Source organism: Scedosporium apiospermum (assembly GCF_000732125.1).
Source record: "Scedosporium apiospermum strain IHEM 14462 chromosome Unknown SEQ_SAPIO_0098, whole genome shotgun sequence".
Taxonomy (NCBI): Eukaryota; Fungi; Ascomycota; class Sordariomycetes; order Microascales; family Microascaceae; genus Scedosporium; species Scedosporium apiospermum.
In genome coordinates, this window is record NW_015971799.1 from 912840 (window position 1) to 936741 (window position 23902).

Consider the following 23902-nt stretch of genomic DNA (forward strand, 5'->3'; position numbering starts at 1 on the left):
ATGTCGGCGTGTATTAACGTGATGTATATGTACATGTATTTTTCTCCACGCATTGATATCCGATGAGTCTATGTCATCCGCAGATTGGCCCACCCGTTTTTATGTTACAACTACCTTTTTTTTTTGCGGTTCTTCTACAAAATCACCGTTTACTCGAAACATGGTCCTCCCCAAGCGTGCTCGTCCTGGGACTCTCCTCCTTTTCCTTCTTCCACGTCTCAGCCAACCCCAGCGCCTCGTCATCATCAGGATATCCCAAGCTCCTCCTCAACTTCATAACCTCGACCCTAACCCTCCTCGCCGTCTCTATCCTCACCTCAACAGCTTCCCTCCACACATCAGCATCGACATTTGGCGGAGGACCCAACGGACTGATGATATCCCCGCTATCGGTGGGAGCAGCCGGCGGTTCCACTAGATGCCGTATCCTCCTCCACCTGTCAACCAACTCGCCAAAGACATCGCGGACGTCGACCTGTTCGCCAAAAGCGATGCGCAAGTCCTTCCCCACGCGGGGCAAGAAGCGGGGGAATTTCCTATCCTCGGGCATGAGGCGCTGGGTGCCGTCTATGAACATGGGGACGAAGTCCGGGGTTGGATCGGATTCGAGGATGAGTCGCGAGATACCCCATTTGAAGTAGCGGAGGGAGGAGGTGGGATGTTGGTGGACGCAGCCTTCGGGGAAGATGTGGACCCAGGAGAGGTGAGGGTGCGGGTAGGGGGGAGGGGTGGAGGATGAGGAGGAAGGGGATGGAGCAGGGGATGAAGGGGCGTTGGAGAGGAGGTGGATTGCTTCTGTTATGGTGGGTTGGTAGATTCCGCCTTTGGGGGAGTGTTTGAGGCGGTGGGTTGGGAGGACTTGGCCGAGGCTGAAGAATGTTGCGGATGCGCTGGAGGGCGTTAGTACATGGGAATAGACTTGTGAAGGTTAGAGGCATATCATACTTGTTCTTGAAGCAGATGTCTTGGGCGCCGAGGCTCCAGCGGAGGTTCCATGGATCAAAGGCGTAGCGAAGAGGGAGAATACCCCATATTAAAGGATCATCCAAGCTTGTTTGAGGTGTAAGTTAGCATAAGGAAAAAAAGCGCATTTGTTTTCCCGTCATAACATGAAATCTCGATATGAGCACAGATGATGTCCTCCTGGTTGCAAACTCACACCGAGATATGATTACAGGCAGTAATAAGCCCCCTCTTCCTCCCTTCTCTCTTCCTCTTCTCCAAGATCTTCACGAAATCCTCGTATCCCTCCGTGTGCGCCCGGTTCAACCCGTATATAAATCCCTTGCAGAGCATGACTGTAAGCCCCATCACCGCTGTAGACCCGAAACGCCATAGCGCTCCGGGCTGCGGACGTCGCAGACCGAGCCCTTTAGACATTTTTGTTCCGGCCTATAGACGGCGTGCTGATGAGGTGCTGCTCTTGCCGGTATAAAGCCTCTTCTTTTGGATGTAAGAGGAAGAAAAGCCGAGGTCAAGGGCGGCAAAACGAGATGCGGACCGCAGCCGTTTCCTTCTCAGCCTTGAGAGAGAAAATTTCTCACGCCATTGACATGAGCTGGGATCGTTTCTGAAGGGACTGGAGATGGGATATTATGAACTTTCACGTTTGATCGATGACGCGCTGGATTCGCGATTTGAGCGCAGCATCAAAAAAAAAAAAAAAGCTTCTGGAAGCTTTTCTTGTCTAAGACGAAGACAACGTGGGTGAGATGCGTTGTAACGGAGCTCGGTTTGTACATAGCCCCCATTAATGCATACCATCTTCGTCATTGAACTGTTCAAACATCAATTGAACCTCGAAAGTCAGGACAGCTCGATGAGACGCCAGTTATTCTTGCGATTTCTTCATCATCCGTCGAATCGAGTTGTACTGATTTTTTTAAGATTATCGGCGCACAAGCTATTTTCCTCTAAATCTAATAATAATAAAAACTCGAGCATTTTTCTTTGCCCAGAGTCTTGCACATCTTCGCCATCCCAACCACCTCTGAGGACGAAGTGAGCAATCCACCGTCGACAAGCTGAAAATCGACCACTTCAGCACATCCTAACAAGCTTCACGCGGCCCGGTCCTCATTCGCCTCTTCAAAAAAGAAAAAAAAAAATTCTCTCAAAATGTCCCACAGTAAGTCCTTCGTCATTCCCATACCACGCTCCTTCATCCTGACTCATCCCAACTAGGCAAAAGAAACACGACCAGACCTGTCTTCACAGCCCACGAGCGCAACCTCGCCCGCGCAGCCTGGACATCCTCCTCCGCGCGCCTCACGCGCGACTCCTTCCTACCCTTCGGCTCTTGCAACCTCTGCCTCGAGCCGGCGCGGGACCCCGTAGCGTGCCACCGCGGCGACGTGTTCTGCCGCGAGTGCGCGCTGGCCAACCTGCTCGCGCAGAGGAAGGATATCAAGCGGTTGGCGAAGGCGCGGGCGGCGGCCGAGAAGGAAGTCGAGGCAGCGAGGGGGGAGAAAGAAGCTGAGGCGAGGGAAAGGGCTGTGAAGGAGTTTGAGATGGTGCAGTTGGGCTTGGGAACGAGCGGACGCGGGACCGCAAGTCGCGAGGAGGAGGAGGGCCGGGGGGCGAATGGGGAGGGGGAGAAGAAGAAGAAGGAGGTTGCGGGGTTGATTGCGCAGGGGACGAAGAGGAAGTTTGATTTGGATGAGAAGGAGGTGGAGAGGATATCGAGGGAGGATGTCACCAAGGCGCGGAAAGCCATTGATGATGAGATCGTAAGTTTTTCTTTCTTTTCTCTTTTCTTCTCAGTCTACCGCCATATCCATTTTCGATAGCACTAACCGTTTCAAACAGGCTCAAAAACCGACCCTCCCCTCCTTCTGGACCCCCTCCCTAACACCCACAATCGACCCCGAAACCGCCCTCTCCACCCGCAAGAAACCCAAAGAATCCCCCATCTGCCCCTCGTCCCCCTCCGACGCCCCTCACATCTTTTCCCAAAAGCACCTCATCACCCTCTCCTTCACCGAAGAAAAGGACCCCTCATCCTCCTCATCCACCAACGCCGTGAAGCGCATCTGCCCCTGCTGCCGCAAAACCCTCTCCAACCCGTCCAAACCCGTCCTCGCCAAACCGTGTGGCCACGTTCTCTGTCGCGCGTGCGCTGTGCGGCTTGTTGAGAGCGCGAGGGCGGATGGTGATGATGCGGCCCTTACGTGTTACGTCTGCGATGCGAGCCTTGCAGAGAAGGGGGATAGGAGTAAGGAGGAAGAGGATCAGCCCGCGGGGAAGAAGAAGGCTAGGGGGTTGTTGCCGAGTACGTTGATCGAGTTGAGGTCGGATGGGACGGGGTTCTCTGCTGGAGGGGCGAGTCGGGTTGAGAGGGATAGTACCAATTTCCAGTGCTAGTGTGGTTATTCGATGATTTTTATATAGAGGGGAACTTCAGTCTATAGATATAGCGAGATCAAGAGTTGGTTCTTTCCGCCAATGCAAGCCTTCTTCCTCTGCAAAGAGAGCCTTGGAAAGATTCACCGTGCTGAGATTCAAAAATGAAAGAGTCCAGCAAAACTCAAGGCCAACCACCGAGCTCAACAGTTCCTCTATCCAAGACCCCCTTCATCCATTTTTGAACTCATAGATATACACAAGGAATCACAAATTAGAGGAAGTAAATGAAGTAAATCCTTTCATTCATGAGCCTACGTTCCCAAGAAGCAAAAGCAATCGTCAAATTACATACACAAATGCGCCATTGAACACCGGAATCCCAAGTCTAAGAGTAGACGGTCCCCCACACAAATCCTTGCACCCTGCCACCACCTGCTGCAGTTTTACCCAGAATCGAAGGAAGCTGGTTGTCTTAGGAGGATTTCCTAAGTTGATTTTCCATTTATCCTAACTCATTATGAAACTGGAAGAGGGAAGAAGAAGAAAAAGAAAAAAAAAAAACATGAGCTCAAAGGCGCTAACGACGTAAGGAAAGAAAAAAAAAAGGAAAGAGAAAGCAAAGAAACAATATCGACCGTATTTTTTATAGAAAATATATGTGCACATGGGGACAGTTCCCAAGTTCGGAACAACACAACCGTATAAACAGTTTTAGTAACTATCATATGGCGGCGCCTGGGCTGGAACCTGCTGGGGATAACCTCTTGACTGCGCCTGCATAGCCGCAGCAGCCTGCTGCTGTTGATGGTGCTGAAGAATCAAATCATTAAACCAACGGTGCTTCAGAGCATCATGAGCACTGATGCGGAACTCGGGGCGCAACTGGAGCATGCGCTGGAGAAGGTCGATGCCATCGGGGTCGATCTGGGGCAAAATCTGACGCAGGTCCTGGGTAGCGTACATCTGAAAGTTGGGCTTGTACTCGGGGAACTGCGTGATGCCGGGCCAGGTCCTCTCCGTTGGGGTACCCATGATCCGAAAGATCCTCACTATCTGATCCTCGTTGGTGGTACCCGGGAAGAGGGGCCTACCCGTATACATCTCCGCCATGATACAACCCGCAGACCAGATGTCGATGCTCGTGTTGTAGGTGCGGCTTCCCAGGAGAACATCTGGGGCCCTATACCAAAGAGTGACGACCTCGTTAGAGAAGGTGTTAACTGGGATACCGAAGGCGCGGGCGAGACCAAAATCGCCGAGCTTAAGCTGACCCTTGCTGTTGATGAGCAGGTTCTGCGGCTTGAGATCTCGGTGAAGAACCCTATTCTGGTGGCAGAAATCGATGCCCTTGAGGAGCTGGTACATGAATGACTTGATGGTCATGGGCTTGAGGGCGCCGCGGTCGCCGTTGGTGTCCATGTACTTCTTAAGATCTCCGTCCATGTGCTCGAAGACGAGCATGAGCTTGTTCTCGGTGTGGATGACATCGTGGAGGGCGACAATGTTCTCATGCTTGAGCTCCTTCATAAGAGAGATTTCGCGAATGGCGGTGGAGGGGGTGCCCTCTTCCGAGTCGAGGTGGATTTCCTTGAGGGCGACGAGTTCGCCGGTCTGCCTATTCCGACCTTTAAAGACCTATGGAGGTTGGAACGGCGCCGAGTTAGTATGGTGAAACGCAGAAACGAGGGGTCGACGTTGAATTTGGCGGGGCATGTCGTACCGTGGCGTAGGTTCCTTCACCGAGCTTCTCCAGCTGCTGGAAGGAACTGGGATGTCTTTTCCCGTCCATCTTGGCTTGAGATCTCGAGATGATTGTGGGGAGGTGGGTGGGGGGTTAAAATTAGGAAGAAGGATCAAATGCTCGAGGCGCTATCGGGAGGCGCTGCAGCCGCGCGGGGGGTAATGACAGTGATGAATGGGGCCAGAAACGTCGCGGCTTAGGAATGGGAAAAAGTGCCCGCTCAGAGTGCGCCAATCCCAAGACTGAGACAACTTGCAGGACGGCAGTCTTCCAAGGATACGGACACCTCGAGATATTTTTGTTTCCAAAAAGTTGTCGATTCGAGAAAACGAGGCCAATAGGTAGCGAAAGCTCTGTTGTAGTGAGTCAGAGTCGGATGTTTAGAGCCAGGCTGGGCTGCGAGTTGGCGCCTTCAACGTTCTTCCTCGTGTCGCCTTAGGAGCGTGGTGGATGGAGATGGAGGGTTCTGGTTGGCGCACAACACCTCGTGCTGCTGCACTGATCAAATGCAACTGGATCAAATCAACTCGTGCTGGCAATGTACAAGTATGAAGTATATAAAATATACAAAATACAAGAACGACCATGCAGAATAGTGTTGTAGCGTTGGGAAGCCACGACCTGCTGAGTGTGGTGGTTCTTCATGGGTGGATGGGGCAGCTGAGGAAGGGGGCAACAGGGAAACAGGGAGAGGGGGAGGGGTAGCTTATCAGGAGGCAGGTACTCAGTACTACCCTGAACGTTAATTCTGAGAGGGTTGAGAGTGATAGTGGGGGTTTATAGCAGGGTACAATTCAATTGTTGTACTTCGCAGCGGATATCGTATCCTTCATTACCCTCTTTATTACTCTCTTGACCCCGCCATCCGCGCTACGTCAGACAGTACATGTAAGTGCATCCCAAGAGACTTGCGAACAGCGCCGGTCCATCAGCACTCATCGCTGTCCAGAAAACATGCTCAGATGTAGCATCTTATCATTATTTCGTACACTAGAAAGGGGGCAAAACAGAGTCAAGGAACTCTATGATCTGGGTGGCGGAATAATTGTTGATGTGTCGCTGCCCAGTACGTAACCGCTAGATGTAACTCGTGCACTTGCAAACGCTGGCACTTGACCCAACCTCAGTGATGCAATGGTCCATTTAGGGCCGCACTACCTACCTCACTGCTCACGTCCACCTGTCCTCGAGCCGTCCTCATTACGCCGACTGCTATTATCAATATAGCCCACAGCCGTATATCCACCTCCTCCATGGAAATCCAGAGTGATCAGGATATATCCTTTCATCTCCAGTTCATCTTTGCGAACGTAGACACGACTGCCAAGAATCAACTTGGATCTTGTCGCAGATAATACCTCAACTGGCCGGCCGCTTCTAGAAAGTCTCTCGACCGCCTTTCCGCCCCAGCCCAGCCCCCCCCCCCCTCTCCGCGATCCCTCCGATTAGTTTCCGCCCGTTGCTGTTTGAGATACATTTACCGTACCACCCTCGACTGCTCATCAGCCCAGATCAATTTAGCTTGCTCTTGATGGGCGGCAATTCCAGGTCCTTCCTACCTTTGGGTATGCACGCTGTCTTGCTGAGCCCAGCTCCACTTTCCATGCTCCGATATAGCAACCCTACATATGAATGCCGACTTCCCAGTCCATGTCTATCCCTGAACAATTAGAACTAATGACGTTACTCGGAATGTTAGGTCGCGGAGACCACAAAGTGTAACATAACCCCCCCTCTCCCCTTCCACGTCTACACATAGCAAACCCATCTACGAACACAATCTACGAAGTACGAAATACCCTGGTGATGCGGAACCTCACTGGCTCGACAAGTCCGAACAGTCGCCCATTCGGCGGCGCGTCTTTTGTAGTTCCTCCGGCGGAACCGCTACAGACGTCATACTGCCTTGTTAACGAGGAGGAGATGAATGCTGCAGCTGAGAGGCGGGCACGATCCCAGACCTTCACAATACCGTCTAGGCGCAAACCGTCGCCCGCGATATCATCTCACGAGACCCGCGGCCGACCCCGCTACGAGAACGAGAAACTACAGTCGGAGCCCTTGTCTCCAACTCACGCAGAGGGTGGTGCGGCTCGACGTGAGTCGACGCAGACCATAAGGCCCGGCGATTCGGGGCTCACGATGCGTCCTTCCAACACGAGAGCGTCGTCGATACTCTCGCCTTCAGTTCCGGAGGGATCCGTTGCGATTTCCGATATTAGTTGTTCGATTCCGCCTCACGATTCACCCGTCGCCTCGTTTTCGGAGTACCCGTTCAGTCAGGCTGCGAGTGGACTTGCTGAGCTGTTAGACTCGAGCCCGGTGGTGCGGCAGGACCAGCCCGCTTCCGATTATACCGAGCAACAGCTTATAATGCCCCTAATCACTCTTCCCGATCGGCGGCCGTTCACGGAGACCGGCAAGGCGATAGGTGGGCTCAAGATTCTAGTTGCAGGCGCCAAGGGTGAGTATTGAGCGCAGCCTCGAAACACTTCCCGCTTCCAAACCAAAGTATTGCTGGTGGCACTAACAACTCTTCTCTAGGTACTGGAAAGACGGCTCTTATAAGAGCAATATTACAGTGTTGCGAGCATATAGTCCACGTAGGACAGGCTAGAGATGCTCTTGCTGGCAGGAACCTTCCTAACTACGGCCGCGGGAGCCGCCGTGAGGGCGATCCTAGCATAACCGAAGTCTATGCCAGCACGATGCCACGACCGCCGTGGTGGACACCATGTGACGGTGATACTTCGGAGCCGTATCAGGACCCTGAGCTAGACACTCAGTATGACAAGAATATCTGCTTTGTCGATACTCCGGGTCACGGAGACGACTCTAACGTCCGTTGCGCTCCGCTTTTCTCCCCATCTTAGAATGACTAGAGTAAAAGCTAATGCCTGGGTGACACAGCCGTCCGATTGCATCTCGCTTGTACGAGAGTACATAGAATCGCACCTAACGCCGCATCTGTCAAGTGCAGCAAGTGATACAGATATGTTAAAGATGCTAAGCGCGAGTGGAGGGTCCCTTGTTAGCACTGTTCTGTACCTGATATCACCTACCGGTACGTCTTTCCCGAGGCTTCACCGTCGCCTTTTGCGCTGACATTTGGTCTTAATGCTAACACAAAATGCAGGCCTTACTAAAGAAGACATGCAATTCCTGCTGGCGCTCCAGCAGGTGACAAATGTCATCCCCGTAGTATCCCATGCTGACACATTATCCGTGGAGGAAGTGGCCTCTATCAAGGAGACCGTGGCTCAGCAGCTAGCAGACAACTACGTGCGGCCCTTCACCTTTAGTACCTCGGGCACGCCGGAAGGAACCGTGGCCGTGTACGCCATCTCATCATCACCGGGTTCGGAGTTCGACCTAACGGACGCCAGCCTACTTGTGAACTCGGAATACATCCAACCTCTCGTCACAACCGATCTTGCCCGGCTCGTCGACGACATATTCTGCCCGAACGGGGCGTCATGGCTCCGACACTCGGCCGGCAAGGTGTACCTGGAGTGGAGGCGCCGCCACACGCAATACGGCTACGGCATGGATCTATGCCTCGCGCCTAGACTTTCGATCCAAGATTTGGCTCCCGCCGGCGGTATTCTCAGATGGCGACGCGACATCGGCTCTGGTCGCACAGATGAGGAGCTTCTCGAAGACTGGGCGGCGGCGCTGCGGAGGAGCCTTACCAATAACGGCGTCCAGAACGCCCAGCTTCTTCGGATAGCGCACCGTCCGTCCGACCTCGCCGTAGCGAGAACTAGGCGACATGGCAAGGGCGGCAGTAGGCGGTTGAAGATGGCGGAGCCCAAGACTCACCAAGATCCCTTGGGTTTGCTGGAGATCTTGGGGACAATCAAGAGCCGGGGACAGACGATTGTCGAGGTAGTAGGTACTGTAGGGGTGCTGGGAACTTTTGGGGTCTGGATGTGGTATGCGGGAGGCCCAGGGGTAGCTTGAGGCGCGGTTGACCGATGGGATGTTCTTGCGAGATGGCCGAGGGAGGGCCAAATACCACGCGAATGGCTCATCTGTACAATGTTCATTATTTTCTTTTAGATATATTCCAATATGAGAAAGCGACGCGAGTGATACCAGGTGCTATTCTAGTTACTCTGTACTTCTCCCTTGTACTTCGTACCTTGTCTAGTCTTGAGGCTCAGTGGGGCTTGGGAATATCTATGATTACTCAGCGCCCAGTTTCTCTTCGATCTTGTCCAATCGTAACTTGCCGGCCCAAAGCCACGCCGAGCCATCAAATGGCATGAGGTACCTGTACCAAGTCCCTGCTCCACTTTTGCCGTCGTCACCTATGAATTACTCCATCCATTCCTCTCATTGTAAGTATCTCTACATACTGCTTTCTGAGGCTCTTCCTTCCCGGTGTCAACGCCAAAACTCTTGACCCAATCGAGCGTCGATTTTGCCGGGGGTAGGAAATACTCACATTCTCACAAGCCTCTTCCATCTGCAAGTTGCAACTACCACCAAGACATCGGTGCTGGTGCTTGTTGGGAGAACAACTTCTCGACCTAGCAAACGACACGAGGATCCAAACACGACCGCCAAAATTGATTTTTTTTCTTCTCCCTCTTCCAAACTAAGCACCCACTTACTCCCCTTCGCCCATCTTCAACTACGCCTCCTTTCCTTATAAACTTCCTTCTCTCTCTTTTCCCGTCTTCGAACCCCTTCGCGTTTTCCATGCAGCAAGCGCTTCCTCTTTTCCCATCGTTCGCCCTCGTCGACGCATAGCCCCCTTCACCCTAGACGAGCTCACCTTGTTTTTTTTTCCCCTCCCAGGTCCAAGATCGGGGAGTTTTTTCTTTTTTTTCTTCTCTTTTCTCTTCTTCCCCTTCGCCTCAGTCTGCAAAATATACCCTCCATTTCTAACCGCGAAGATCGGAGTCGCTGGCCATCACCCGCCCGCCAGCCACTCCGACATACGAGGCAGCGTCCGACTCATCTTTATTACCGAGCGCTTTCGATAGGAGCTCCGAGCTCCTTGGTTGCCGTGTCTTTCTCCGTCGATCGATTCGCGAACGAACAGGCTCCTCCTTTGACCCCTTCCGAAGATCGTCTCTACCGGCTAGTTAACACCATCGAATCCCGCGACGATGGCTTCCGCAGATAGACAACTGGGCGTTACGCCGCCCATCTCGATGGCGCTGCCCACGCCTGCCGAGATCGAAGCGAATAATGCCATGGTGGAAGAGCTGAGGAAACAAGGCATCTTCGAGAGCAAGGAGGAGACAGACAAGAGGTAAGCTCTCCCTCTCTTCCTGCGACAGCTCTACCATGAAGTTCCGATAGGGGCTCCTGGTTGCTTTTTGACACACCTCCATACACGGGACACCCCTTGGCGCGCCGTGGATAAGCAAGGCTCACAAAAAAACTCCTCTTAGGAACCTGGTTCTCGAATCCCTCCAGAAAATGTGCGACGAGTTTGTTACCCGAGTGGCCCAAGAAAAAGACCAAGGCCTTGCCCGGGATGCCCGAGGCAAGATCTTCACATACGGCGGTTTCCGTCTCGGCGTGTTTGGACCTGGCTCCGATATCGATACCCTCGTCGTGGCCCCCAAGTACGTCACACGCGACGATTACTTTGCCATCTTTCCCGATCTTCTCCTCGAGATGGCCCCCAAGGGAGCCATCACCGGCCTTGCCGTCGTCACCGATGCCTTCGTCCCCATTATCAAGTTCGAGTACTGGGGTATCAGCATAGACATGATCTTCTCAAGGATCGCGATGCTTAAGAAACTTCCAACGAACACATCGCAGTTTAACCTCACCGATACCGCTCTTCTACGAGGCCTCGACGAAACAGAAATCCGATCGCTGAACGGAACGCGCGTGGCCCACGAGATTCTCGATCTCGTCCCCGAGCAGAGTACCTTTCAGATGGCCCTACGCGCCATCAAGCTATGGGCCCAGAGGCGTGCCATTTACGCCAACGTTATGGGTTATCCCGGTGGTGTCGCCTGGGCCATGCTAGTTGCCAGGGTTTGCCAGCTCTATCCCCGGGCCACGGCGGCGACCATTGTGAGCAAGTTCTTCTGCATCATGCGCCAATGGCCTTGGCCCCAACCCGTTCTTTTGAAGCACATTGAGCGCGCGCCCTTGGGGTACAGGATCTGGAACCCCGTAGTCTACCCCTCGGATAAGCACCACCTGATGCCCATCATCACCCCTGCTTACCCTTCCATGAATGCCGCCTACAACATCAACAGGTCGTCCATGTCTATCATCCAGACGGAGCTCTCCCGGGCCGACGGTATTACCGACGGGATCGTGGTGGGCCAAAGGCCCTGGTCCGACCTCTTCGAGAAGCACACCTTCTTCACGGCGGACTACAAGTATTATCTGGCCATCGTCTCATCTGGTATCACCAAGGACGCCCACAAGAAGTGGTCCGGCTTCGTCGAGTCCAAGGTCCGCATGCTCGTGTTGGCTCTCGATAGGCACGATACCATCGCGCTCGCGCAGGCCTTCGTCAAGGGATACGACCGGGTTCACAAGTGCAACGCCGACTCCGAGATACAAAAAGTTCAGCAGGGTGATCTCGCGTACATGATCAAGGAGGAGGACGCGCCCAAGGAGGAGCAGACTAGTCCCGTCAAATCGGAGACCAAGCCGGACCCCGGCGCGAACGAGAAGAACTCTGCGGGTGGCAGCAACAGCAACGGGGATGTCGCGGGCTCTGCCGATGCGGTGAAGAATGAGGAGGGAGCGAATGGCGTTAAGGCTGGGGATGAAAATGTGTACATTTATACGACGACGCACTATATTGGACTGGCTCTCCGGCCAGGTAAGTTTCTCCCCCCTTTCAAGACCCGTTTCCGCTGCCTTCTCCTCCCACCCTCCCTTCTCCTCGTTTCAGTCTGTTTCTGTTTGGACTACTGACGATTATCGTTAGGACAAAAAAGCATCAACCTTGCCAATGAGGTCGGCGAGTTTAAGAAGCTTTGCAAGGGCTGGGAGAAGTTTGATCACCAACTCAACGCCATTACGGTGCAGCACCTACGAAAGTAAGAACCCCCGCCCGACTTATGCATGATCTAGCTAGATCAAGGAGATCAGTTGGCTAACCGTGACGTAGCTCGGACCTTCCCGATGATGTATTTGCCGAAGGCGAGGTGAAGCCCAGGAAGAGGGTTGTGCGAAAGGCAAATGGAACCGGACCCTCCCCGCCCGTAGATGCTAAGCAGGCCACGAACGGAACCACTTCTCAGGTCGATTCTAAGAAGCGCGCTGCCGCTGAGACCGGAGCTGCCGCACCCGCTGCGAAGAGGCGACAGCCTGCTTCGGTTGTGGCCGCCGGTTAAGCATTCGATGGCCGCTATGACAACGACGCTCACACTCATGTGCGCCACAAACTTGCTTTCTATTTAATTTTGTCGTCCGCGCTCATGAACACTTGACAGTACAAGGCCTCTGCAGCAAGCGCGAACAATTTTTAAGTGGGGGATATCCCGTCTACGGGAGACGAGGTCTGCGAGGGCTTCCCTTTGCCGCGTTCTCAGCCTACGAGGTCTGGCCAAGCGAGGCCCTTCTAATTCTAACTCTCTGAAAGAAGAGACATGAAAGATTTTAAAGAACAATAATGGAGAAATCCTGTCAAAAAAAAAAAGAAGGAAAACCAAACCAAAAAAAGGACCAAAAAAAAAAAAAGAACAGGCCGCACTTGACGGTTATGTTATTGTTCCCCCTTCCGACAGCTCGGTTCCAAGCCCGAGGTCCTAGAAGGGGTGGAAAATGTCGCTGCGACCTGCTGCGGTTTTTGAGACTGCACATGCGGGAGCACTATTCCTGTTTATCCTTGTCTTCTGCTGAATGGTGGTCTACAGGTTGGCTTTTTCTTTTCTCCCTCTCTTTCCCCAACTTTGGAGTTTACGGCGTCGACATCATCTTTCGAGGCAACGGCTGTTCTTCCACCTGAAGTATATTCGAGGAACTGGACGACGATCAACGGAAGTCTGTCTCCTCGCTACTTAATCGACTGGCCGAAAAGGCAAAGAAGAAAAGGGAAGGAAGAGGAAGAGGAATACGAGGTAAAGAAGGATGAAGAGGAACTAGTCGTTCTCGATTCCCAGAAGACTGTTTTCTTTTTTTGCCAACCTTTCTTTTAAAACGAAATGCCTCGACGTCTATAACCGGGGAAAACTCACAATATCCTTACAGCATTGATACCCTGTTATCACCCGCCCAACTCTCTTGACTCCCTCAAAGACTTACTCCTAGGATTTTTCAGCTACCCTTCTTTTCATTTGTCTTGTTTCTTTCCACTGCATCGTTTTTCTTTCCTTACCTACATGATCATAGGGCGGAGTTTGGAAGCGTCGAGAGTTATAAAGGAACCTAGGCTTTGATTTCTTTTCTTCTTCTTTTTTTCTTTCCCGTTTCCGGTTTTAAGCTGGGCATATCCTTTTCTCAAAGGAAAGGGCCCTACTATAACCGAACAAGACAGCAGAACCTAACAAAAAAAAAGGGAAATTCTAAAAGGGAAAAGGGGGCGGTGGTGTTCAAGGCAAGGGAAGGGAGAAACTCCTTTCTTGTTTCGTATCGATTTGTGTACTTTTAGATTGAAGTCTTTTTTCCGTTTTCCTTTTGTACTTTCTTTCCTCTAACTCCTGGCTGGAGAGAGTACAGTTTAGAACGAGGATAATAAAAAGAATGACATTTCGTAAGTTTTGTTCGGCCAGTCTTTTTTTTTGGTTTTACTCCTCCTGTAGATGTTTGCGCAGATAGTAGAAGTCATTGTTCCCACTTACTCTCAACTGTTTCTCAAACAGATATAATCACTTTTCCAAGGGCCCTAAACCAACGCCACATCTTTTTTTCTGTCCCCAACCCGCTCTTTCCCTAATAATCATCATCATCGCTCCCACTAGACCATCCCTCATGATACTCCTCGGCAATCTCAGCCAGAGCATTCCCGACGTTTTCGCGTTCGTCCCCGCGCAGGACGGGGAGGACGAGGCGGCGGAGGGTCTTTGCGGACACGGAGACCTGGGCGTCGGTGGAGAGGAGGGCGTCGACTGTTAGGGAGGGGGATTTGGTTTGGTAGATTGGGGGGAAGCTGTCGGGGAGGGGGTAGGAGAGGGGAGATTTGAATCTGTCGGAGGCTGATTGTTAGAGACGTTTGAAAAAAAAGAGAGGGAAATAGTCAGTTCCTTTTGGGGGGACGTTACCTTGATGTAGGGGTATTGTCGTTCATCTCGTCAAACAAGGCTTTAAACACCTCGTCCTCCTGCTCCTCGGATCTCTTATCCCCCCTCTGCACTAAAACCCTCCCAAAAGCACCGCCCCTCGCCTTCGGCTCCCTCCCCGTGCGCCCCGTAAGATCAAACAAGTCGATATCCAACGCCTCAGACGCATCCGCCGCACCGCGACCCTCGCCTAACCCCATCTGCAGACGGGCGAGGTTGTGTCTCCCCTGGAGATTCAGGGCGGCGGAGAGGTCGGAGAGCGTGGTCGGGGTGGGATGTTGCGCGAAGGGGTGCAGGCGAGTTGGGAGGGTGGAGGATTCGAGGGCTGTGGAGAGGAGGGCGGAGACGTGCCAGGGGGATGAGGGGTTGAGGGAGTAGGATGGGAGGTGGGTGGCGGAGGGGAGGGAGAGGGGGATGAGGGTTGTTGAGATGGGGAGGGTTTCGGTGAGGGTTTTGGCTTTGTTGATGAGGCGGAGGATTTGTTTCTCTTTTTTGCCGCCGGATGGGCCCTCGGGCATCCAAACCCATACGCAACTCTTCGCGTACTCATCACGTACCCTCTCTAATAGCGCTGCCCCGAAACCAGACCAGCCGTCCTCTCCGCCGACGACGAGCTGCATCCCCTGCAAGAGATCGCACTCCTCGACGAACAGCCTCAGGTGATGATCCAGAACGTCCTCGGCCGCATCTATCCCCTTGAAGAGCTCTCTTCCTTGGTCGAAAGTGTCCAGCGTCGGCGCCGTGGTACCAACATCTTCCTTTCCCTCCGACGTCGCCGCCTTCTTGGACGGCGTACCTTCCAAATCACTCAGCTGAACAATGGACCGGGGGTGGAAGAACGGACGTGTAAAGTCGGACCAGTACCGCACGGCGGAGGACGTCAGGGTGGGTGTGATTCCCGCGTCTAGGGCGGCGTGGTAGGTGGATTTAGGGATGAGAGGTTGTTTGTGGATGGATGCATCGCCGTGCCTTGTGATGAAAAGGTTTAGAGGCAGATGACGACAAAAAGGCGGGTAAGAAGAAAAGAATTTACCAGAGATGTCGGTTTGGATCGTCCTCTTCGTTCTCGTATAGAGGATTCGATCTGCCCAGGGGCCCGAAGCTAGAGCGAAAGTCGTATATGAGGGCGCGGGGCAGGAAGGTCTCTGAGCCGTCGGCGCCTATACCTTCGCGCCAGTGGATGTTGTGGTCGACGGGAGACTTTTCCTCGTCGCCGTAGGTAAAATAGGATTCCTGGGTTTGGAATTAGCCTCGTGGTGAGAGAGATTGGTGACCATCTACTGTCTACTGTAGAGAGAGTCGTGTGAGATGCTTGGTGGGGGGTGGGGTCCAGTGAGATGATATTCACCTGTGTATTCCAAAAGTGGGTGGCGACGTAGTTGCTCAGCTCGCCGAGCTGGACGGTGATGATTTCACGAACCATGGCTCATGGGGTTTGCCGGTATGAAACGGGGAGATGACTATCTCGCTATTGTATAAATTTGCATGTTGGGTCATGAGAGGACGATGATGAGCTTGATCTTGATCTTGAGCTTGAGCTTGAGCTTGAGCTTGGTGAGTGCGAGTTCGCTTTAGTGAGGTTTCCGTCGCAGTGGCGCAACAGCTGATGTCAATTGATATCGGCTGGTTCCGTCCAGCGCCTCCAGCGCCTCCAACGCCTCCAACGCCTCCAACGCCTCCAACGCCTCCAACACCCCCAAACTCGGAGCGCAACAGTCCAACATGTTTGTTTCACTGAGCGGCGTTTCTAGTGTTGGTCGCGCTGAACCGCGCCCCGAAGAGGGCCCGGTCTGTCCTTCTCCTGTCCTTCTCCTTCTCCTGCATATTCTCCCTGTTGGTTCTTCATCTTCTTGCCAATTCGGACAGCCAAGGTCTGTATCTTCCCGAACATTGAATCCTAAGACAACAAGAGCCTTGTAGAATTCGCCATCATGTTGCCTGGTCCGTTGGTCAGTCTCTATCAACAGTACAAGAAAGACACCGACGCCGTCGCAGGCTGGCTCGCTTCCACCGCCGCGAAGCTTGGAGTCCCGCCTCCCTCCACCGCTTCGGGCCTCCGCTCCGGCGACGAGCCGCAAAGTAACAAAGCCGACAGCAGCAAGAAGAAGAAACAAAATAAAAACTCCACCGCGGCCAGCGCCGCATTGGGCTCTAACCAGATCATTGCTATTTCCGACTTTATTTCGCTGGCCGAAACCATTGTCGGCAATGGATCCCATTCCTCTGTCTCTGTGCCTGCTACTCTAATGCCCACCCTCGACAAGGTCATTTCTGTGAGGAGCACCTTTGGCATGAGCCTCCAAAAGTATGGCACAAAGGTCACCTCGGAGTCCAATCGCCGCCATTACCACTTTGTTAGAGTCTTGAAACAAGTCCGCGAGATTCTGCAACCGCTGGTTCCTTCCAAGACAGGCGCTCAGCCTCCCCAAGCCTCTAGGACAGCTACTACTCCCGACATTGAGAATCGCTTCTCGGCCCTCAACATCTACTATCCCTCTAAAGCCTTCCTAGATGCTACCTCAGACCAGGAACCACCTCGTCCGTCCAATCGAGACGCCGAGAGCGGAATCACCTACCAGGCCCAGGTTGAGGCCTCGTGGGAGGAAGCCCACTTTGTTTTCTCCATATTGAAGCATGAATTGCATCGCCTAAGGTTGAAGATTAAATGGATCTGGGGCGCCTACCGCGACACCCAAATCGAATTGGTCTCCGCCGCTCTAGCAACTAACACGGCTATCGACCTGGCCAGGGACCTGATCGAAGAAGCCATGCCAATGCTTGAATCCCACAAGTTATGGACCCTGGCTAATGAGCACTACCTGGGGTGCTGCGTATCCGAAGGTTTTGATCTCGCCTCCCTAAGTAACCACGTCCCTGGACAAGATTACTTCAACTATGACTACTACGACCTCGCCGAAGCCACCCTCTTCAGTGCCCATCGGGTGATCATGAGCTTCGCCAGCGTCTTGCAACCAGAGCGCCTCCCCATCTACCAGGACGGCACGTTTGGCATCTACGACCCGACGGCCGACCGCGAGACAATGTCAGGCTCCGAAAAGTGTAACGAAGACCAGGCCCTATTGATGGAATTCTTCACCGAACTCGTGGCCGTCAACCGCGGCGTGCAAAACTACCCCGTCAAAGACGAGTTTACGCGCGGAATGAAAGACTTTGAAAAGCAGCAGACAGATCCCCCCTTCTACCTCGTCTTCGCCGCCCAGGTCTTCCTCGACATCCACCACATCCTCCGCGCTAGAGCCGTCGAGCCCTTCAAACAGGTCCTCAAGGAAGCTATCTCCGCCCGCCTGGAACTCACGCGCCACTTGGAATTCCACAAAGATCTAAAGATAAGCCACTGGCCCGCGCGAAACGACGCCATTCTCACCGACATGAAAAAGAAACTCGAATGGATCTGCCAAGACCCCGTCTACGAAGTCAAAGCAGCAACCTACAAAAAGCGCGGCGCCCCCATCCCCAAAGACCTCGACCGCCACCGCATCCTGAAAAGATCCCCCGTCATCTCCGGCCTCCTCCTCTTCCACATCCGCGCCGAGATGCACGGAATCGGCATCGCCGTCGCAAACGCCTGGGGCTCCATCCTCTTCGCGGGCCACCTCTACCGCGCCCTCCGCAACGAGAAACTCCTCGTCGCCCACTGGCTCGACATGGACATCGCCGCGGGCGGCGTCCTCGGCACGTCCGACTTCTTCGTCGGGGGACCCCCCGCGACGCTGGCGGAGTCGTTTTCGCGGTTTTGTATGCAGATGGGCGTTTCGGCCGCGGCGCTCGCGGAGGCGAAGAAGGCAAAGAAACAGCCGTTTACTAGGAATCTTGCGTCGAAGGCGGGGCCGAGGGGGTTTGGGAGGACGGTTCCGGTGTCGGATATGTTTGTGGGGAGGTATGCGAGGGGGGAGGCGAGGGTGAATTGGACGGCTGAGTATGTCGAGAACGTCATTTCGCGGAGCGAGTTCGAGGTCGACGAGGATGAGGAGGACGGAGGGGTTTTAGTGGTGGCGAAGGCGGATGAGGGAAAAGTCCGCGAGAAGCGCCGCGAGCACGAGAAGAAGAAGAAGGCCAAGAGAAGAAGGGCGGATGACGGACCGAAGCTGAAACCGAAGGACCTCATCGAGAAGCTCGTAATCGCCCTACACTCCGAAGCCATCCAGCTCGCCTTCCCATACCTCCAGTTTCACCGCATTTGCTGGGAAATGCTCCGCGAGGTAAAAGCCGCCTGTCACAAGCGCCTCCTGGAGATGCACGGCCCGGAGTACATGGAGGAAGAGTCTCAGCTCCCCTGGGTCGTCGGGTACATCCTCATCGAGGCGGCGCCTGTTGGGGGGTATCAGGACCTTAGGCTGCTTGCGCTCGCGGCTGAGGCTGTGAATGGGGTGTTGAGCAAGGGAGAGGGAAGTGCTGTTGTGAGGGCTCTGGAGAAGGACAAGGGGTTTGCTCTTGAGCTTGAAGAGTGAGCCGGGGTGAGTGGACTGAGGGGACTTGTTTAAATCTGTCTAACACAAGGATTTTTGAAGATATTCTCGAAATTCCATTTAGTTCTTCATCAATGACGAAGCCCGAGGGAGCGGCATTTGCCATGTACGCATTACAAACTTGCCGCTAGTATTTGGATCGAATATTGTCCAACTATGTTTTACAGTTACCTCAAGCTCTACTTCGTGTACAGCAACCTTGAAGCAAGTGCTTCGAGATTCGATGAATATTCAAAAGCAAGCTAGAGGAGAAGAACTACCTCTAAGAAAATTAAATGAAAATTAAAATAAAATAAAATAGAAACATCATTCGTAAAATATCATGTCCAACATAGCGGAAATGCAAACTAACTACTCAGCTACTCATCTCACCCCTCCCGTCTCGTCTCTTGCGGCTACAGTTTCTCCAACTTATCCAACTTACCCTGAGCCCCTAATACCTCCTCCACAGCACCGCCTATCCGCTCTACCATATCCTCAACCTCCTCCCCACTGACATCATACGCCGGACAAAGCATAACATGATCTCCCTTTCGACCCCCGGCACACCCCTGCCCATAGTACACCATAAGATTAAACGGCTCGCTCAGAGCCGCCTCGTGGATTCGCTTAGCGATCAAAAGTCCCTCATCAAACGGCTCCTTCGTAGCCCTATCTTTGACAAACTCCACGCCCCAAAACAAGCCCCTGCCACGAATATCCGCCACGTTGGGATGTCCACCAAGCCTCTCCTTCAGCCTCCGGCTCAAGAACTCCCCCTGCGCCACCACGTTCGCCAGCAGGTTCCTCTCCTGGATGATCTCCTGCACCTTGAGCGCCGCCGCCGCCGCGACGGGGAAATCTTGGTACGTGTGGCCGTTGTTAAAGGCAGCTCCGCACTTCTCCATCTGGTCCAGGATCCTGCGACCGACGAGTACGGCCGACACAGGCTGGTACCCGCCGCCGAGACCTTTGCCGATCGTTTGGATGTCCGGCACGACGCCTTCTTGCTCCCACGCGTGGAGCGTGCCCGTCCGCCCCATCCCGGACATGATTTCGTCTAGGATGAGAAGCGCGCCGTACTTGTCGCAGACGCTCTTCATGGCTTGGAAGTATCCCGGTACGGACGGCACGCAGCCGAGAGCCGCCCCGACGACCGGTTCCGCTACGAAGGCCGCTACCGTTTCGGGACCAAGTCGGAGGAAGACGTCCTCGAGCTCTTGGGCTTTTCTGGCGCAGAAAGCCGCATCCGATTCGCCGGGATGTCTCTGGCGGTACGGATTACACGAGGATACGCGGTGCACGTGGCGTGAGAGAAGGTCCTCGAACGGACCACGGCGGGCTGCGTGTCCCGATAGGGAAAGGGCGCCGAGCGTGGTGCCGTGGTAGGAGCTTTGGCGAGCTATGAAGTTGACCCTCCTGGCCTCACCTTTCCAGACGAAGTACTCGCGCGCTAGTTTCAAGCTACCCTCTACAGCATCGGATCCTGAAAAGAGAAGAGGAGCCAAGAAAGAGAGGCTCCGCTGTTAGGCCAACTAGTCCATCACGGGGAGGAAAATAGTAAAAGAGAAAGAAAAGGGAACAACAAGAAGAAGGAAGAGGATGATAATAGTAAGTGAACGAATGAACGAACCAGATGACATGATGTAAACCTTTCCCATAGCCCCGCCAGTACTCTTGATCAGCCAATCCGAGAGCCGTCTCGTGCTATAAGTGTCAAAGAACGCCCACGGCACGTAGGGCACCTCCGCAGCCTGGCTCGCAACGGCCTCGATGATTTCCTGGTTCCCGTAACCCAAGCAGGAAACGGCAGCTCCGCCACAAGCATCGAGGATCTGGCGACCATCCTCGAGGAACAAGTGGTGGCCCTGCGCTGAGACCACCAAGGGTCTAGACTCGGGGTGGGGAGAGGCTGGAGCCTCGGGGGAGTGCGGTGGCGTCTCGAGAACGTTGATGATCTGGGAGGTCAAAGGTCCCTTGGGTAGCGAGTAAGCCCCCATCTTTGCAGCGAATTAGGGAGGAGGAAGCGAAGAAATGGGGAAGCTGAGGAAGAGAAAAGAGAACTTGGCTAGAAGGAAGCCGAAATGGGTTGTCAGAGAAAATAAAAGAAAAAAAAAAAAAAAAAAGGAAGGAGGATATTACGGGCTTATAAGTTTGTCTCTCGTTTTCCGTCTGACGAGAAGTAATCTAAGATATGCCAACGTGACCTTGAGGTCCTCGAGGAACTAGATCTTGAGAGCCGAGGGACCACAACGATATTTATATGTGTAAGTTTACATCTAGGTACGGCCACTTACTTCTCGGTGACACTTGGAGAGTAAACGGCGGAGTGAACATGGGCGTGGGCACGGGCATGAGCATAGGCATGGTGCGCATATGTGGCACAATTCCCGTCTCGTACTAGTAACGGGCTCCCGCAGGATGACGGAAAGAAGGAGAGAGCTAAAAGCGTAAGTTCAAACTCACGGGCCATCGCCTGACGCGGAAGAAGAATACGAAGCTAGGCATGGGTTATTTCGTCAAGTTGCGGCGAGAGCCACGTCTTCCGGAAAAGCCCCTCCCCTTAGGGGTTGAGAAAAAAAAATAAAAGGAAGAGACCAGGTAGCAAAATCAAGGTAAAACTTAAAAACGGTCTGTCACTACTGCAGTCTAAAGTTTGCGGGAAGAGGGGGAGGTGATAAGATGCGTTAGCTCGGCTCGCTGGCATTTGTTGTGCAACATGGGTAAGAAGAAAAAAAGGGCTCTCGCGAAAGTCCTCGGAGGATTGCAAACATATACATCGAGCTACAGCCACAATGCAGTCCAGATTTTCGTGCAGAGACTAGACGTCAAGGCTTTGAAATAGCCAAATCGGTAATATATGTCCTTGGGGCGGGTGGAGATGTATTTTTCGGCGCTGTCGGCGCCTTGATTCGGGTGTTAGTGGGAGGCTGTCGATCCGAATACCAGGGTCTAGAGTGACGATGCATCAATGGCGTAGAATAGAAGGGTCGGGAGAGACGCATCCGTCCTCGCCGATGTAGGGCAAACGTGAAATGGCACCAAAAAAGGAAACAAGAAAGAAGAAAAACCCGGGTGTAGCATCGGCGGAAGCGAGGGAAGGGCGTTTGTGGAATCGGCAAGGCGGACGATGGGATTCGGCCTGGTTGATGAAGTTTGCTCAAGAATCGGCCCACCCCCCCCCGTTCGGAGATGCGCGGGGAAGGATACATGTGCCGAATGGGAGGTGTGTGACATGACAGGTCAAGAGTCCAAGACCATGTGCATTGACAATCAACGGTGTGTCGAAAAAGAGAACTCGGCATGGGAAAGGCACAGCGTCAGGTCGCACTGGAAATGCAGATACATGATGGGCGCCAAACCTGCAGAGTGACGTGGGGAGGGTGAGAGGGAGCAAGCTGATCTGGTTCGCTGTGTGGTTAAAGCAATCGCGTGGTGCTGGTGCAGCTCGAAGCTGTTGTGCTTGAAAGCGCTGCGGCTGAGGAGTAAAACACCACTAAGGGGTCTGTTATCAGCAAGGGCATCTTTCCAGGGTCCAGGATCGGGCTACTTGAAGAAAAATTGAAGAACGGGAGGTGACGGCAAGGGGGCGGATGAGGACTGGGGGGCGAGCGGGAGATCCAGAGTATCCAAAAGATGGAGGGGACCCTTGCGCTCCTAGATGAGGGAGGTTTATCGTCGTGTGCTTTGTACCTCTTCCGTAGTTGGGTGCGTCGCATTCGCGGTAATACCGCCAGGCCCAACATGCAACGGCTGGGGGACCAATTGGTCGGAGGATCCTCAATAGACTCCTGGGTCTGGATCAATCGATTGACGCATTTTCGTGGGCCCAAGTCGGCCAGGTCGGCCAGATCCGCATTGGGCCTTTGACACGGAGCAGCGCCGCCGAGGAGGTCAGAGCTTGAGCTCGGGATGAATCAAACTGAATTGGAGTGTCTGGCGGGATCGTTAGTTCTGGACCAACCCTTTCGAGGCTAGGATGTACCAGGATGTACAAAGTAATGGACAGTGATGATTCACCGACGCATCAAGTATTGTTGGATTGTTTGCCCATCCTGTGGCGTTGGGCGAGCACAACTATGAATGCATGGGCAGCCACACCGGGTAGTTGCTTTTCTGATTGTCCCCCGGTGCGGTTACGGTCGCGGATGACGGGACGGACAAGAAGGGGAGCTAGAGCCGTTTTCAACCAAAGAGGAGGCTTCTATCGGAAACCGCGGCTTCCAGTCTTCCATCTTCCCTCTCTTCCCTCTTTCCCCTCTCTTCGTTGCCTCGCGAATGTGAGACGAACATGGCAATGGCTATAAAGCGGAATTTCGAAGGATTCGAGTGCAGACCCAGGATCGATAATGCAGGAGCTTCGAGGCACATGACTTGCTCTGGGCAGGCATGGTTTAAAACTGGGAGGAGAGCTGCATCGGATTAGCTAAAAGATTGAAGAGTTTGGGGTTCCGGGACGGAGGACGAGGATCATGAGTGAATGAATGAATGACATGCCGAAGCCACGAACAATGAAGTCGATTGGACGTTGGATGACTGAGGTACGAAATATGAAGTGCAAGTCAAGGAAACAAAGCGCTCCTTCCTTTTGTCTCAGAAGTGGAAGTCAATGGTTATTCGAGGGAGCTGTGATACAAGCAATACGTTCTCACGTACCTTGGTACCTTGGTACAATTATAAAACTGTAGCTACGAAGTACGAATATTGCCAAGGATGCAGGCAGGACCAAGGTAAAAGAGACAAGAGCATACAAGGAGTGTACTAATGCTTTGTATTACTCGACGTGGCTCCGTCGTACTTGTACTTATAAATTGCCAACTTCGTAAGTGTGGTCGGACGCGACACCCTCATGGAATACTGGGAATAATACCTTCGTACACAGGTACTTTGTGCTTCGTACCTCTTGGTTGATCTTTCCAAATTGGGACTAATAGCCACTGGCCCGATCTTCTGATGTTTCTTCTTACATAAGCAAATCACTACTGCCCCTTCGGGTTTAAGTGAAAAAAGACCATGGAAAAAGTGCACCACAATTGCACTTTACGAAGTACTTTGTCACTCCTACTGTGCTCATGTTTTACTGGATCTCGACACGGGTTCCGCGCTGGCTTGACCTCTCAACGCGTGTCGAAAATTCC

General features: G+C 53.3%; 7 protein-coding genes and 1 pseudogene across 7 annotated transcripts; 4 read left to right on the plus strand and 4 right to left on the minus strand.

Moving 5' to 3' along the window:
- Nucleotides 1–142: 142 nt before the first annotated feature.
- SAPIO_CDS5393 (Acyltransferase-like protein) lies at nt 143–1380 on the minus strand (the record flags this gene model as incomplete). The annotated part of the gene is made up of 3 exons (XM_016787730.1): nt 143–890; nt 946–1050; nt 1160–1380. 3 exons carry the CDS (start codon nt 1378–1380, stop codon nt 143–145), a joined length of 1074 nt encoding a protein of 357 aa, XP_016642745.1.
- Nucleotides 1381–2118: 738 nt separating this feature from the next.
- SAPIO_CDS5394 (RING finger domain-containing protein) lies at nt 2119–3363 on the plus strand (the record flags this gene model as incomplete). Its single annotated transcript, XM_016787731.1, has 3 exons — nt 2119–2128; nt 2185–2729; nt 2809–3363. The coding sequence occupies 3 exons, from the start codon at nt 2119–2121 to the stop codon at nt 3361–3363; spliced, it is 1110 nt and encodes a 369-aa protein (XP_016642746.1).
- Nucleotides 3364–4056: 693 nt separating this feature from the next.
- Nucleotides 4057–5134, minus strand: SAPIO_CDS5395 (Negative regulator of the PHO system; the record flags this gene model as incomplete). The annotated part of the gene is made up of 2 exons (XM_016787732.1): nt 4057–4980; nt 5066–5134. The coding sequence occupies 2 exons, from the start codon at nt 5132–5134 to the stop codon at nt 4057–4059; spliced, it is 993 nt and encodes a 330-aa protein (XP_016642747.1).
- A 1758-nt stretch (nt 5135–6892) lies between these two features.
- On the plus strand, nt 6893–9049 carry SAPIO_CDS5396 (uncharacterized protein; the record flags this gene model as incomplete). The annotated part of the gene is made up of 4 exons (XM_016787733.1): nt 6893–7550; nt 7631–7930; nt 7997–8017; nt 8223–9049. 4 exons carry the CDS (start codon nt 6893–6895, stop codon nt 9047–9049), a joined length of 1806 nt encoding a protein of 601 aa, XP_016642748.1.
- Nucleotides 9050–10206: 1157 nt separating this feature from the next.
- Nucleotides 10207–12414, plus strand: SAPIO_CDS5397 (Poly(A) polymerase; the record flags this gene model as incomplete). The annotated part of the gene is made up of 4 exons (XM_016787734.1): nt 10207–10352; nt 10495–11897; nt 12006–12117; nt 12189–12414. 4 exons carry the CDS (start codon nt 10207–10209, stop codon nt 12412–12414), a joined length of 1887 nt encoding a protein of 628 aa, XP_016642749.1.
- A 1537-nt stretch (nt 12415–13951) lies between these two features.
- SAPIO_CDS5398 (putative MtDNA inheritance protein Dml1) lies at nt 13952–15721 on the minus strand (the record flags this gene model as incomplete). Its single annotated transcript, XM_016787735.1, has 4 exons — nt 13952–14204; nt 14281–15267; nt 15332–15531; nt 15647–15721. 4 exons carry the CDS (start codon nt 15719–15721, stop codon nt 13952–13954), a joined length of 1515 nt encoding a protein of 504 aa, XP_016642750.1.
- A 508-nt stretch (nt 15722–16229) lies between these two features.
- On the plus strand, nt 16230–18767 carry SAPIO_CDS5399 (annotated as a pseudogene; the record flags this gene model as incomplete).
- Nucleotides 18768–19180: 413 nt separating this feature from the next.
- On the minus strand, nt 19181–20764 carry SAPIO_CDS5400 (putative aminotransferase; the record flags this gene model as incomplete). Its single annotated transcript, XM_016787736.1, has 2 exons — nt 19181–20250; nt 20398–20764. The coding sequence occupies 2 exons, from the start codon at nt 20762–20764 to the stop codon at nt 19181–19183; spliced, it is 1437 nt and encodes a 478-aa protein (XP_016642751.1).
- Between the last annotated feature and the right edge of the window lie 3138 nt (nt 20765–23902).